The sequence below is a fragment of the Telmatherina bonti genome, assembly GCF_933228915.1.
Source record: "Telmatherina bonti genome assembly, chromosome: 3".
NCBI classification, from domain to species: Eukaryota; Metazoa; Chordata; class Actinopteri; order Atheriniformes; family Telmatherinidae; genus Telmatherina; species Telmatherina bonti.
In genome coordinates, this window is record NC_136621.1 from 23542116 (window position 1) to 23558180 (window position 16065).

The 16065-nt window shown below is 38.1% G+C and overlaps 1 protein-coding gene across 1 annotated transcript; it reads left to right on the plus strand.

Annotated features, from left to right (window-relative positions):
• Nucleotides 1-554: 554 nt before the first annotated feature.
• On the plus strand, nt 555-5734 carry lpar2b (lysophosphatidic acid receptor 2b; the record flags this gene model as incomplete). Its single annotated transcript, XM_079263260.1, has 3 exons — nt 555-798; nt 2379-2873; nt 5385-5734. 3 exons carry the CDS (start codon nt 555-557, stop codon nt 5732-5734), a joined length of 1089 nt encoding a protein of 362 aa, XP_079119386.1.
• Between the last annotated feature and the right edge of the window lie 10331 nt (nt 5735-16065).

Below are 16065 nucleotides of genomic sequence, written 5' to 3' on the forward strand. Positions count from 1 at the left end.
CCTAACAACTCAACTGGTTTTTGAATCCATACCAGGTCACGGCCTACAAATGCACAGTTTGGCAAAATGGATAAATTATTGTCAAGCAGGCAGCAGCTCATTGTCAGAAATTTGTCGACTTTGCATGTCCCTTTTGTGTGTGTGTGTGTGTGTGTGTGTGTGTGTGTGTGTGTGTGTGTGTGTGTGTGTTTTACACTGTTCATTTTTACTATAAAATATAAACGCAACCTAAATCCTAAATTTGATCACATGCTAATGCTACTAATATATTCATTACTATGACTTGACTAAGTTGCCTTTCACTGGATGGTTTTTAATCAACATATACTAGTATATTTCAATTTTGATTTCTCCACAGGCTAAAACGTGGCTCCAGACCAGCAACCAGCATAGTGAAGGCCTCAGACTTCAAACTGGATCCTACCAGTCCTCTACTGTCCAGCTGATGGCATGCCAATCTGCATCCAAGCGAAGAGGGCCAGCCTGATTTCCAGCCTACAACATCCAGCTTCTCTCATCTCTGATCCTGCATTCACCGAGAGCTCAGAATGAATATGACAAATGTTACTGGGTGCTACTATGACCAATCGGTGAAATTTTTCTATGAGAAAAGTGGCAAAAATATCAGCACCTACTGGCGCACACGAGACTATGTGATTGTCACTCTGGGCATGGGAGTTTGCTTCATTGTTATTTTTTCCAACCTTTTGGTCATAGGTGCCATTATGAAAAACAAACGTTTTCACTTTCCCATCTACTACTTGTTGGGCAATCTGGCTTTGTCCGACCTCTTTTCAGGTAACATGCTTTACTTTATTGTATCTGCTTTTATGCTGGGTTTTAAATTATGAGTAGACGGTAACCAAGCCTAGTTTAATTACAACATCAGTTATCAGGGTAACGTTCTAAATTAACAAGTAAAGGCAGCAGGATTTGTGTCTTTTGGCTCTTATACCATTTTTGGCTGTTGTGACATCAGTTATTCAGAACTGAGAAAGCCTTTTTCATCTTCTTTATTATATCTTGAGAAACCGATGGTATTAACCCTTTCATGCATAGTGGTCATATAATGGACACTAAATACAAGCATTTTTCTTGCATATTCATGAATGAGGATGGTATTTTTGTAAATAAACCACTTCAGTGGTGGTTAGTCATCAAATACGTTTCCATTCACTGGAGAATAAATAAATATATGATATAATTGAACATAATGTAATTAAGAAAGTTTTCCTTTGCGATAAATAGGAAAAGAAAATTATATATTTTATGGAAGATTTACATATCATTTTTATTATATATTTTATAGAATACATTAAAATAAATCATCAATTCTAAATATAACTAATGAAAAAAGTATCATTGCATATGTCTGTAAAGGTAAAATACTGTATTTTAAAAATACTGTTTTTCAATAATTCATGCATAAAAGGGTTGAGTGCTAGAAACGGATGAAAAATGCCAGATTCAGAGAGATTATCTCTGTTTCTGTCGTAGTTTCTAACCTTATACACTGACATAAATGACTCAAGTGTGTCACTTACTTGGTAAACTTTCTTTTTTCATTGTCACGTTCGGATGTAGCACTTTCCAATAAATATGGTAAATGTAAACCTGTAACTCTATAACGTATGCAGCTCCACCACTGAGAAGAGTCCCTTCCGTAATTGCTCTCCATCTATATAATGACTCTCCATTTAGTCTGTTTTGTGGAGTTGTGGCTCTGTATCAAGGTGACCTTATCACACATTGGGGTTGAAGTGTAACACGTGAGGCGCTTTCAACCAAAACCCCTGAGATATGCTGAGGGAAGTCTGAAATGTGTCTTTGAAGAGTCTTGTAGAAGCTGATGGGCAGAAATGTTGTACTTTCAGTTGTCTCGAACTTGAAGCCTGTTTTGTACAAATAACCCGCCTTGCCGTAGCATAATGGCAGACATGGTGTGTGTGGAATTTGGTGACCTTGCAGCGATAGATGTGATTGTGTTTTGACTCATCAGATCTGTTGCAGACATGTGAAAAGCCTTGACCATTTAATGCTGGGCTTTTTTTCTGTGTTGGAAGGTGATGTTTCCTCTGTAGCTGTAAGTTATGTCTTGTAGAGTTTAGCAACCTTATAAACAAATGGTGAATACAAAGTCCAGTTTAGTTGCACAGTTTGATCACGTGCACAGTTTTAGTTCCTGTCTGTTTGATTTGGGCCACACATTGTTCTTTCATACTGCATAGAAACCTCTGAAACAGACATTTAGGATTTTCCCTTCTATCAGTCTTGTTGAAAACTAAAGTTTGAGTTTACATGACAGGCTAAAGTGTTTATCACTTTTTAAAAAAAATTTGTAATAAAATATTCACTGTGTTTTTTGTTTTTTTTCACAGGTGTCTCATACCTCCACTTGATGTTTCACACTGGTCCCTGGACCAGTAAGCTGTCTGTCTACCAGTGGTTTGTACGGCAGGGGCTGATTGACACCAGTCTCACGGCGTCAGTCCTCAACCTCCTAGCAGTTGCCGTTGAGCGTCACCAGACCATTTTCAGTATGCAGCTGCACAGTAATATGAGCACCCGCCGGATTCTCGTCGTTATTGTACTCATCTGGCTGGTGGCGATTATACTGGGCCTGGTTCCTACCGTGGGCTGGAATTGTCTGTGTGACCTCGACAATTGCTCCACCATGGCACCGCTGTACAGCCGCACCTACCTGATATTCTGGGCTGTTCTCAATTTACTGACCTTCTCCGTAATGGTGGCCGTCTACACTCGGATCTTCCTTTATGTGAGGCACAAAAGCAAGATGATGTCGCAGCACACAAGCCAGTTAAAACGCAAGGAGACTGTGTTAAACTTGATGAAGACCGTCACCACAATCTTGGGTAAGGAAAAGCTCACATTGCATACACACATCAAAGATTTTACTGTGACGCTTAAATATCTAACCAAGCTGATTTTAGGCTGTAAATTCTCTTTCACCGATGGTTAACCTGGAACTACAAATGTGCTGCTGGTATCATTGTGAGTTTGGTTTATATTTCAGTTTTGAGCAAAGTTTCAGAGAATTTCAGATGTGCAAGGCCTTTCCTTTCTGAATTGTTTTCCTTTGTTCTGATCTGTGAAGATCTTCTTGTAGCAGGAAGCACAAGGTGTTTGGAAACAGAATATTTCCTGTGAAACTACCCACAATGTTTAACTTGGTTTAACTCGGCTCTGTGTGTAACATGAACCAGCGCAGATTGAGCTGTTGTAGGTTTTCAGTTTGTTTTTTTCCTCTAAATTCAAGTTTTACTGCAGCACCAACTCATTGATAAGACTCTCTATTTACGCTTTTAACTTCATCATGTGGGAAGCTAAATGCATCAACTGAAAGTGCTAATTGTTGATTATATCGCCTCAAAAATGTCTTTTGCAATTTTAATGACATTCTAGATATGCTTAAAAACACCATCTAAAGTTATGCAGTGTACATGTGCTTACAACATACTATGTACATGTGTTTTGTACATGTATACAATCCATGCATAAAACATTGAGTTTGTAGTTAATAGATAAAAAGGGTAAAGAGATGAGGGAAATGACATGTAGAAAAAGGTCATGCTGGTCAGGAGTCAAACTGGTCAACTTGATCTCTGATTGTGAAGCTGCTCCTTCCAGATCCTCTTATCTGAGCTCAGGACATTCCTGCAGCACTCCTCTGTAACAAACACTCAGTATTGACTACAGTTTCTATAAACATGTTTTACACCAGCGAAGTTTGTTTCTCACTGGAAACCAGTATGGTGGTGTTTACATGTAACTGTCATGTATTCTTTTTCTTCTTCTTCTTTCTAAATGTTTGCAGCCAGTAAAATTGTGCTGCCTTTTATAACAGCCTTTGTACATAATATGCAGGGTTTTCTTCTTTTTTAAATTGCGGGGGTGTTTTCACATCTGCCAACTGTGCAAAGTTGTTGGGGTTTTTTTTTTCTCCTTTTGCTAGCTCGGGTTTCTTGGACATGATTCTGATACACACTGTGCAGCTCCATGTCTCCCGCCATGCATCCAACGGAGCACGTGTGTGTTCATGGTGCGTTTTACAGATGATTAGAAAAACCACATTACGGCATGTTAAAGGATGTACCGGTTAAAAAGTTGTGAGGGAGACAGATGGCACAGATATGGGAAGTGCAGGGGACATAAGATATGGGAAGTGCAGGGGACATGTCCCACGCGTACACCAGGTCTGTTTCAGCCACGCTCCCTCAGGTTCCTTTTTCTTTCCTTGAAAATACGGAGTTATTGCAGGAAAGTGCACTAGTGCAGGTAGGGCATGTCTGGAGAAGTCAAAGCATACCCTGATGATATCAGTTTGTACGCAGCCACAACTTGTATCATACCTGGCTGGCCATTCAGTGTGGAATACAGTTCATTTGAGGCTTATGCTTTTATTTATAATTTTCCAGAAGACTCAGTTAATAAATGCTACAGATAAATATTACCTTTTCTACAGATTTCCATACATTCTTGTTAAATATAAGTAATGCCTCTCCAACTTATGAATGGGATCACAGGCTGCCATGTAGAATCCTCTTTGCTTGTCTGCACTAAACCAGCTGCTACCACCAGCTCTGCAAATGCACTTTTTTTTTTTTTTCGATCCTCTGTAAATTTCTGTTGAATTATCTATACTCTGCTGTCTCTGACAGCCTCCCTTTCCTCTGCTCATTCACCACAAACTTTGGATTGAATTCCTTAGTAATAAAGTAATAAAAGATATTGCACACTTTTGTCCTCAGCAGCCAAAATCCAACCATCTGGCTTGTGAGGGAGGCAAAGAGAAACCCAGAGTTTGACAAGGCGCTGTTAGACAACAGCTTCAACCGTGCCTGTTTAACACTACTCAGTGTGTGTGTGTGTGTGTGTGGGAATGTAGTCCAGTCCATTCATATTTGTGAGGTTTTGAACTTGAGTGAGCAGTTTTGGCTGTTCCTTAAACTCCAGACGAGGATTAAGTTTTAGATTTAAGGTAAGTTGTGGTTGTGACACGGTTAGGTTTAGAGGTCTAAAGATTACATGATGTTTATGCCAGTGTATTTTTCAACATCATTTACTCATTTATGACACCAGTTTGTTTATATGCATATATTGGTACCCAGTGTTCTGGAAATATGTGTGTGCATTCCTCAGCTGCCCTATCAAATATTATGATACTGAAATCTGATTATGCCGACTGTAAGACTGTGTCTACATTTCATTGTCTTTGCCCTCCGGAAACCACCTACATTTTCACATTCTTTAGTTCTGTTTATTTTCTTTCGTCTTAACTCCTTTTCATTTATTTTTGTTCATCTGTAACTTGTTGATCATCAAATGACCTCATTTTCCCTTCGTTTTCCTCTTTCCATTGACAGGCTGCTTTGTGATCTGCTGGACGCCAGGTCTGGTTGTGTTGCTGCTTGATGGTATGGACTGTACGAGTTGTGGGATTCTAGCTGTTGAGAAGTACTTCCTGGTGCTGGCTGAGTGCAACTCTTTTGTCAATCCCATCATCTACTGCTTCAGAGACAAGGAGATGAGGAACACCTTCAAGAAAATCCTGTGTTTCCCATGCCACCGAGACCCAAGCAGCTTCTCGGAAGTTCAGTTTAACACTTTGGAGCACGAGGTAGTGTCCGGGAGCAGCGACGCTCATGAAAGCAATCACAAACAAAACAACTCACACATCAAATCCATGAAATCACTCTCTACTTTACAAAAATGATAATCATGAAGCCTGACAAATTAGCAGGGTGCTTTTTAAAACTTTTTTTTTTTTTTTTTTTTTTTTAATATTACGAAAACACTGATGTTTAAAGTGGGATAACCTTATCTGCAGCCATACAACACTTCAAAGCTCTGTTCCTCTCTCAGGGCTCAGTCTGGGTACTCTGATGGCTCCATTTTTATTTTGTCCAGAGTAAATAAATATTTTAGTTGATCAACTCCTAAAAAGTCAGTGTACCAACCTGTTAGTACATTAGAATACAGGTGGACACAAGTACAGCTGAGACAGACATGGGTATTTTGGCGGCCATGGCGTATTAAATGTTTTCTGCATGCTTTTTGCAGCATGCATCAGCATGGTGTAGACGTTTCCTCTGACTACACCAGCATGCAGTTTTTGATAAATGAAAGCTAACATTTAAACGTTTTAAACTTCTAGTTTCATTCCTGTCGTGTGGACAAACTTTTTGGAAAAGAGAAAACCATGTGAGGTTGTGCACTACAACTTCTTTGATTTGCCTACATACACAGATGTCTCTGTTGACATAGCAACAAGTGCCAGCGTTAACCTTTCATTGGTACTTTTTTTTTTTTTTTATGGCAGTAGATGAAGATCCAGTTATTCTCTGATTTATATTAAAGGGACATCGCAATATTCTGCAGAGGTCTCTGCTACATAATGTAACTTAGAAACAGTTTTATTTTGACACCTAATCAGACTTCTAGTTGATAAATATCCTACAGAATAACATGACAGACAGGTTTTTTGTGGCTTGCTGTCAGAAGATATATGATTTGTAAAATTGTTAAATATGTGCCATTTTTAACCTGTAAGTAGTTAACTGTCAGTGGAAAACTTTGTTCTTCTGGTTGTGTGGTTGTTTTCTGTTCCTTTTGTGGGTGTGTTTCTGTGCGTGTGTATATGTGTGTGTTTGGGTGGGCTGTAGGTAGGTAAACTGCTTTGTGGATATGTCTTAGTCAAAATACCCATGATGACATGGAGAACAACTTACACTGTTCAATCTGAAACCACCACTTTTGAAATCACTGTGTTGAAATTTTCTTAAAGTAAACTGATGAAGGTGTCATAGCCAAACAGTCCCAACACTCAACCTGAAGGACTAGATCCCCTCTACTCTATACCAAAAAGCAAAAATGGACCTCGTCGATGCACAAAAATAGGATTTGATGTCTGCACTCTGCTTGAACAAATTGTGGATGTGGTTGATGTTAGAGCTGTGTGGCTTCATGTTTATGGTGAAAACTGTCAGTTGCCTTTTTATAAATGTGAACTAACCATGTTTTTCTGTATGGTTTGTACCTAAACTGCTACATCTGTTTGTGATGCATCTGTTTGCTGCTGCTGCATTGAGCATAATGTGGGAATTAAGCAGGTGCAGACGGTGCTAAAAACCTTGATACACGGCTGAAAAACAGACCTGGAACTAAAATAAGATGAAATTCGTTCACATTATGCATTTGCCATTATTTTTCCAGAGCAGCAACTGGAAACTGAGTAATTGTGATCATTGTTTCTTCATGACAGCATATTTGTGACTAATATGATTATGGAATTTGGTGTTTCACTCCCTATGCTGGATGGTTTTAAGCAGTGGTAATTTCCCCCACGTGTCGAGCGTCACAATTTTTGCTTCACTTATGACACCAAAATTGGGCATTTTGAAGATGAAACAGGCCTTTTCTTTCAAATATCCTGCATTTTGTGAATGAATTGCATTGTCATTGAAATGAGATTTAGAGAAAACAAACTTACATTTCTTTCAGGGTAAGCTTATTTCCATATTGTTTTGAACACATTTAATCAGTTTAGCGTAACTAATCATTTCACCTCTGTCATTTTCGAAGAACACTATTTTCATTTAGAGAACTGATAGGTTTTGTATTGATCTGATCAGTTTGGTAGTGGCTGGAAACAAAAAGAAATATCAATGCAATGCTACTGTATGCACACAAGTTCAGATTTAAGTGTTATCTGTTCTGTACATTTTGTCAGTATGCACTTCTTTGTAAATTTTTGTTCTCATTCATTAATTATATAAATGTTTGGCAAAACTGGCATGTTAAAAGGAATTGAAATTAGTGCTAACTACAGTGTAAATAGAAAAAGAGTAACACCTAACTCGAGTGACTCAAGCGATGTTAGCTTATCCAAGCTACCGTTAGCCTCTGAACTCTTGTTGTGGAGCATCGCTTTACTCCAACACATGCAGCTCTGGCAGTCAACAATGACGCGAACATTTCAAGGTAGGAGCCTCTTGATGACATGTTGTTACTGAGAGGCTGAAGCAACTAAAACACTTTGTACAGATCAGTAAGGCTGTGTGAACTGTTAAGAAAAATGTGAGGCATTTTCTTTTTCGTTCCCTTTTTTTAAAAATTTTATTTTATTTTAAAGTTTTCCCTAAAAGATCCAACACCATTAGTATTCACATGCACATCGAGTTGCATGTATAGCGGGTACACAATTTATTCAATCTCTGTTTCATTTTAGCTACACAAGCTACTTGTTGGTTTTTGGGTTAGTTTGACTACTGAACTGATTAGGATGGTCAGATTTGGAGAAGAACTTGGGTGAAGACATTGAATCATGCTGTTGTTTCAGACAAAGAAAAGGCTAGATAGACCAGCTTCCTGGTCCCCTGATTACCGATCCTGGTGCATGATTAGGCTCATCTTTGTGTATATTTCATACTCTGGACATACCAAAAAGGATTTATTCAAGACTGTTTACAATTTGTGCAGCCAGCATCAGATTAGATCAGTGTTTCTCAATCCCGATCCTCAGGCCGCCCTGCCCTGCATGTTTTATAGGCAACCCTACTTTAACACACCGGAATGAAATAAAGGGCTTGTTAACAGGCTGCAAAGAACTTGATGAGAAAGTTCAATAATCTGACTCAGGTGCTTTGAAGGAGGATCATGTCTAAAACAGGGAGGGCAGAGGGGACCTGAGGACCAGATTTGAGAAACATTGGATTAGAATAGAAATGAAGGTCTGGCTGCTTTGTTTTATCAAAAAGATTTGCTCCATTCAGAAGTGCTTGATGTATATAAGGCTCCTGGATGCTGAATTTACATATTCCTGCTGGACCTGACAGGATTTAAAAAAAAAAAAAAATAAAGTGAACAAAAACAAAAGGAGAGAGTGAAGAGAGGAAAAAGGATATAAAGTTCCAACAGATGGGAAAACAACCAAAACAACTGTATAGTCAAAACCAAACCGAAAAAGTTGGACAACCAGTTCCAGTGCCTGTAAAGAGTGTTTCTCATTAATTTACTTTAGGGTGTTTTTATTTCTCATGTTCATAGTACATTTGCTTTTGCAGCTACGTGCTCCGCTGCTTGCATGTTTTTGTGTCAATGTCACATATCTGCACCACTTCCAGTACATGTACTTTCTCTGTTCTGGCTGCTGTAAAAGTACGGGCACATTTTAGAAATTCTGCATTGAGTTGGAAGGGAATTGTTTCTCACATAACCTGTTTTATACATATGCACAAATCATCTATTTCCGTGCTTGAAACATGTTTGACTTTTCATGCAGATATAATTCATTGCATATGAAAGTTAATCAAGCCAAGAAGTCAGACTTTCCATGAAGCAAAGTTTTGCAACACATTAAGGAGTGACCTTGATCAAACTTCTTAGATCTCATAAAACAAGCTCTTAATGGTTTCACTGCCGCATGCTATAAACAAGCCTCTTTGGAATTACCCAAATGCCTGGACTCGTTCTGTTGCCCCATGCAGTTGTTCCTTGCTCCATTGTGACCGCAGTATTCCTGTGTCCTCAGTGCAGCCTGATAATGTGTGTCTTGGATGTGTGCTTATGTTTTAGTGTCTTAAACCAGTCCAGATGCTTGCTGGTGGTTAGAGTAGGTCACGCTGTTAGCCACATTTCCTCTGACTTGTTACTCTGGCATGTGTGTATGTTGGAAGCATGCACACTCTTGCATATACATGCACACCCACAGGAAGTGCAGTCACACGTATTTTATATGTGTGCACATTTGAATAAGAAGAGTGACTCATAGAGACATTGTTTTTTTTTTTTTTTTTTTTAACATGTAGATCGAAAGAGAAACTTGAACTGGAAGGAAAGCAGAATTAAGACTCTTTGTCCAGACTAGTTTTGATAGCAAAATATGCAGCAGTGTATGTAATTAAATATATTTTTAGCTTTTATTGGCGATGGTTAGTCATTTGGTGTAAGTACTCTTAAAGGGAATTGTATTACAGGAAGCTATTTTCATAGGTGATTGTAAATTTAACCTATATTATAATTGTCTTTGGAATTCTTTAATTCTTTAACACATCTTTAAGTATACTGATGGCATACAGTATGACAGGAAAGATATATTGTCATATTTGTTATATTTTTGTAAAAACAATGGTCCTACTAATATGAATAAATACACAGTATGACAACTTGTGTGATTTTTGTGGTCGTGTCTGCTTTGCTTTGCTTTCTGTCGCGCTTTTGTGATAACTGGGGAAATTTAGTCAAACCTGGTCGATGGGACATTAAATTGAAACATTTTTCAACTTTTTTCTACTTACTTTTCTCTTTTAGCTAGTTCAGACATTACTAACTCACTCTCTTGTTTTTCTGTCCCTCCTTCCGGTTTCTCCTGAACCCAATCCCCCCCCACTCTTTATTTTCCTTTTACCCTTATGCTTCTTTACCCCATTTTCAACTGGCTTTATACTCTGTGTCTCTACTACTCTGTAGAAATCTAAGCGTACTATTGTCCAGAGGGGAGAAGACACCAATGGGACACCTCTCATACATTAAAGACGCCGCTTCCTCTTCAGAAAACTGGAATTGAGGCCAACAGCAAAGCATTTACAGCTTGCTGAAGACATGAATACTCAACTGTGAGGTGAAATCTGCCGATGTGTACGATTAAATGAACAAGATTAAAGAAGCACCCACCCCTCCAAGCTAACCGACTGACATGAATCTGTCTTTTACCTCTGTTACATACATCTATAATGAAAACTGACTTGTAATACCAACTGACACCATTAACAGCAGATGCTGCACCGTCACCAGATGTAAGGAGACCGTGAACACGGGGGACTTTTGGAGACAGCGACTCTTTGTTTTTTCCCCAGAGATGCTGTCACAAGAACATCTGGAACGAGTTGAGTAAATAGAAGAAATGACTGAAAATATGCAGTCTGTTACAAAGCATGTTATCTGGAATGTAAATATCTAACAAGCCCTGGCACGCCATGTGTGACGTGAGTCCTATTGGTTAAGTTTTGGCAGGTCATTTCTCTTAAAAGGTTCTGTTTTTTTGCAGAAGGTGAACTTTATTAACACCGTGACAGAAGCATGTCTTGTGAAGTCGCTGTGTGGTTATGCTAGATTTTTGCCAGAGGCGAACTGAACCCAAGTTGTTCCTTGCTCCGCTGTGACCCGGTATTCGTGCCAGCTGGAAATGATTCCGTCGATGGGGTTTATTTGCACCTGACAAATGAGACTTTGACGCTCATAAGATGAAATATTTACCTCATGTTTACCAGGTTGTGGATATTTTAATGGTTTTAAAGGTTGCCTGCCGTTTGATGATCAGCTATGTGCAACTTGCTCTTTCATTTCTGTAACATTACCTTTCAGTGACCGTTTTCTACTCCTTTAAAGCGATCATAAAAATGTTGCTCATCTATGATAATTTCTGTTCCTGTTTAAAATGCCTTAAAAATGATTAGCTTAAGTTGTATTGCAAGTAAAATATTTCGATTTGTTTTATTTTTTAAGTAAATGTACAAATTTGATAGCATAATTTCATAAGCCCTCAATAAGTGGATGTTTTCTTATTTGATTTTTAATATGAAAGTGAATACACTGGTCTGTAATATAGTATGCTGCCACTTTTTTTTTTTTTTTTTATTCATATAATTACAGATTTTCATCCTCTAGGCTCTAAGATTTTTTTAACTTGTGTTTGCACAGACATTACACTGTGCAGAATATTTCTCTTTAAATAGTTTGAATTGGGAAATGTTATTTATTTTCTGATGGTTGCCACTGTGTTTAATATTGAGTGGAATTGCTCAGATGAGTCATAGGCAAATAGACTTAAAAGATATCAATCAGGTTGTTTTAATGCTATTTATTACTGCATTGTTAAGCACAAGTGAGCAACCAGTACAAGTTGATAATGGAGCATGTCAGTAAATATAATACAACTTTCTAATGTCAATATCATGTAAAATTTTACATCTTTGTGTTAAAAGGGAAGAAACCTCTCAATTGTAACTTGTAAATGTCATTAAATGCTTTAAACTGATGCATGTTGGTGATTCTTTGTTGTTGTTTTTTTTTTTTTTATTTATTTTTATTTTTTTACCAGTCTTTAATCGATCTGCCTGTTTGAAGCTTTTCTGGTTGTTTTGAATCCTGTTATCGACTGGATTTCATGATCCCTTTAAGCTTCTTTTTAGGCATTTTGTCCTCATTTTCTGCCTTTGGGTTCTCAGGTGATGGAAGAACTTCTGTTGGCGCACTGAGCTCTTTTCTGTTTTCTGGAGAAAATGTCTTTTTTATCTGCTCTCTGACTCGGTCCAGCCCCCGTCTGTCCTTTTCCTTCCTTCCTGCTGAAGTATTTTGCAAGGAGTCCTTCCTTATGTTACCAAGAGAAAGCCTCTTCAGTGGGGTTGATGCTTTCTTGTCTGTCGTCAGTGAGAATCTCTTCTGGGAATGCTTGTCCTTCTTCCGTTTGTTCGGGTTGAGTTTCTGCAGAATGTTCTTGCTCTTGCTTTTGCGTTTACTTTTGGGTAGTGCCCTCTTCAGTTGGTTTAACGCTTTGTCAAGGCGTGATGTCTTCTTTTTTTTCCAAAAAAAGACACTCTTCAAGGAGGAGCCACCCATAGCTAGTTAACCTGAGAGAAAGATAAATTTGTTGATTAAAAACTAAACTTTTTTTTTTTTTAAAGTGAAGACTGTAAAGCTGAGGGAGCTGAATATGGTTTTTCATGACTTGTGAAATTATTATTGAAATATCTTATATTACTCAAGTTTCAGAAAAGCAGATGTTAGCAGATTTACAAGAAGTTATGTGGAATGGGCAGAGCTTCAAAATTAAGCTTTAACCAGTTCCTTTTTAAACATTACATTTAGTCATTTATTAAAGCTCCAGTAATGTTATAAACTCTGACCGGTGCATTAGATGTTAAATCTACTTAATAGTTCATCTAAATAATAGCTACATAATGTATGAACACTGGATTAGTATATTCAGTGTTCGTTAGGAGTGGAATTGTTTACGTCAGTAAGTAAATGTCTCAGTACCAGCACAATTACTAACCAGCTACAGTAAAGTCTTGACATGGCTTCTAAATATAAAACTTGTTTTAAATGGAAAAAAAAGAAAATGACTTGAAAGATAATGTAAACATGCAACACATCTACAGATAAAGGTACTTACTCTCTTCAAGTCCTTGCACTGAATGTGAGTGTCTTTCTGCTGTGTCCTCAGGTAGAACCTGATAATGAGTCTTTTCTTGCCTTTACCGTCATATGAAGTATCGCAAGAAGCAGATTAGATAATACTAGTTTCACTACCTTCCTGGTATCTGATGGATCAACCCTGAGACATCCCATTAATCCCTCCCCTTTTTCTCTAGTCACATGTTAATCACCAGTTGGAAAACTGAACTGGTTCCGTGACATTCTTCAAGGTTGATACTACTTCTGAATCTCGGCGTTCAGACACCGAGCAAGTTTTGCTTTGGAAATGGGCTTTCATTTCTCCAGACCTGCTCTGTAAACAAGTGTTTTTTTGGGTGCTGAACAGTCTTTGCATTTGATAAACAGCCATATAGACAGTATTAGTGGTAAAACAGAGATTTTAGGTTCTTTTCCATTATCACGGCATGTCTGTATACCAGATTTGGGAATATTGTTGCATTCTCACAGCTGGAGGGATGATTTATTAAGAGAATAGCAGCCTTATTGGTTCATTGTTAGTGTTGGTCAAAATGGACTATATGTAAATATGTCAGAGCTACAGAAGTTAATCCAAATTGTGGTCATACATCTGACTCCCTAAAATATATCAAATAAATTAAAAAAAAACATAAAAATGAACCAATTGATTAAATGACATCAGGTCTTACTTATTTTTATGATATAAAAAGATGCAGAACAGCTGAAATTAGACATAAACCGTCCAAGAGATACAAAATTACAACAAACTTATGTAAAACAAAAAAAAAAAACCTTTGAGAAATAAAGAGATGCAAAATAACAAGTACTGTGGCTAGTGTGTATTACTTTCAAGATGACTTGTGGAAATTCAAAGTGAGCATCAGAATGGGTGATGTTAAAAAGAAAAAAATGGGATTGAAGTGACTGATGGTGGCCTGGTTGTTGGTGCCAAATAAGCTGGGCTGAGTATTTACTGTGATTTTCACGCACGACTATCCGGAGAATGGCCCAAACCAGAGAAAATTTTTTAAAAAAAACTCCTCTGAGAGCAGCAGTTTTCTGGATAAAAATGCTTTCTTGAAGTCAGACAAGAATAGACAGACTACTTGGAGATGATCAGAGAGAAAAAAGGTACCAGTAACTCATGAAAATTAGTTGTTGAAACCGAGATGTACTGTACGCAAAATGCCAGATGTGAACACGTCTATACTTGAAGCAGATGGGCTACAGCAACAGAAGACAGGAGACTAGGGTTGTCATTCATACAGGCTCAACAAAATTGTACAAAAAATCACTGGGAAAAATGTTGTGCTAACTGATCAGTTTTTATTTCAGCTGCAACATTCAGATGGTAGAGTCAGACTTTGATATAAACAACATAAATCTCATCAAGTCTTCTATCAACTGTTCAGGCTGCTGTTGGCAGGTTCTGATGTAAAGAATATTTTCATGGTATATTTTGAGACTTGCATCATTTACACACCGAAACTTACCTCTGACCGTGTCCATCTCTTTACATCCCAGTGAAGCCATCTTCTGATGGCTATGCATCCCAGGATGATTTACTATCATAAAGCCTAAATTATCTCCAACTGGAATTTAAATGTGTATTATTGGTCAGTATTTTTGTTGTTTGTTTTGTTGTTTTAGTACTCCTCCCGAGCCCCCACGAGTTTTTTCTGGTCATTACCACAGCCCAGCATTGGAAAAAAGAGTCTGTTCTTAATGTTTCACCTAGTAAAATAAAAGTTAAATGACTAGATAAAACAATTTCTTGAAGATGATTATGAGTTCACTGTATTTCAGTGGCTTCTGCAGTCTCCAGAGCTCAGCTGGGAGATTCCCATCATAGTTGTGCAACCAACAAATCTGTGGCAACTGTGTCACACTATCATGTCAGTGTGAACCAAAATCTCAGAGGGATATATCCGACACATTGTTGAATATTTCACCAAGAATTAAGACAGTTTTGAGGGCAAAAGGGGTTCAACCCAGGACAAAATAAGCAGCTTAGAATCTGCATAATTTGCAGCTGTTTAGTGGGTTTTGGAAATAACATCCTCTGAAGATAAACAAGGTGCTGCCTCACACTTCTATTCAGGGACTCATTGTTTCTTAATCCACTAACTTATATTCAATCCCTAAAGCATATTGACTGAATATTTTTTGAGGAAGGATGTGGAAGAACAAGTTAAATAATCAGAATGTGAGCCGTGTCAGAATGAGCTGCTTTCTCATATTAATTCAATTGAAGAGATGTTATTTTTTTCATGACAAACACATGGGGGGAATTATGCTTGTTTGTCTCCACTACAGCCTGACATAATATTTACAAGTGACTTCACACACTGGTTACGACCTGAAGACGGTGCCTTACTCGAGGGCACCTCCACGTGGAGGAAGTTACGCAATGGCACAGATGTCCGCCTCAAGCCACAGCCTTAAAAATCCACTACTGCTTTATCATCTCCTTATATTTGTGTTTATGAAAAGGATTTGTTCGCTGTGAGACATATAAATAATCACAGAACCAGCAAACAAAAAAAGATTTCAAGATGACTCTCTGTGGGATATGTGACGTGTAGGTGGGCGTGGGGCCGGATCGTGGGGGGAACAAGTGAGATGTTTAACTGATTCCACTTGCTACACGCGTGTAAATGTGTTTTCATTCTACATTATAAGTTTTATTAATATTTCTTTGTTATTTTTTGTAGCTTATTTCAAATCTCTTTCATCCCGTGTCTGCATCACAGGGTCCTCCTCCATCTCTCATCCTCCTCTTCCTCCTCCTCCATCCCTCCTCCTCCTCACATTTTCCCGGTGCGTCCTGCTGCTGCTGCCTCCATGTCTTCCGTGCGGCAGAGCACGACC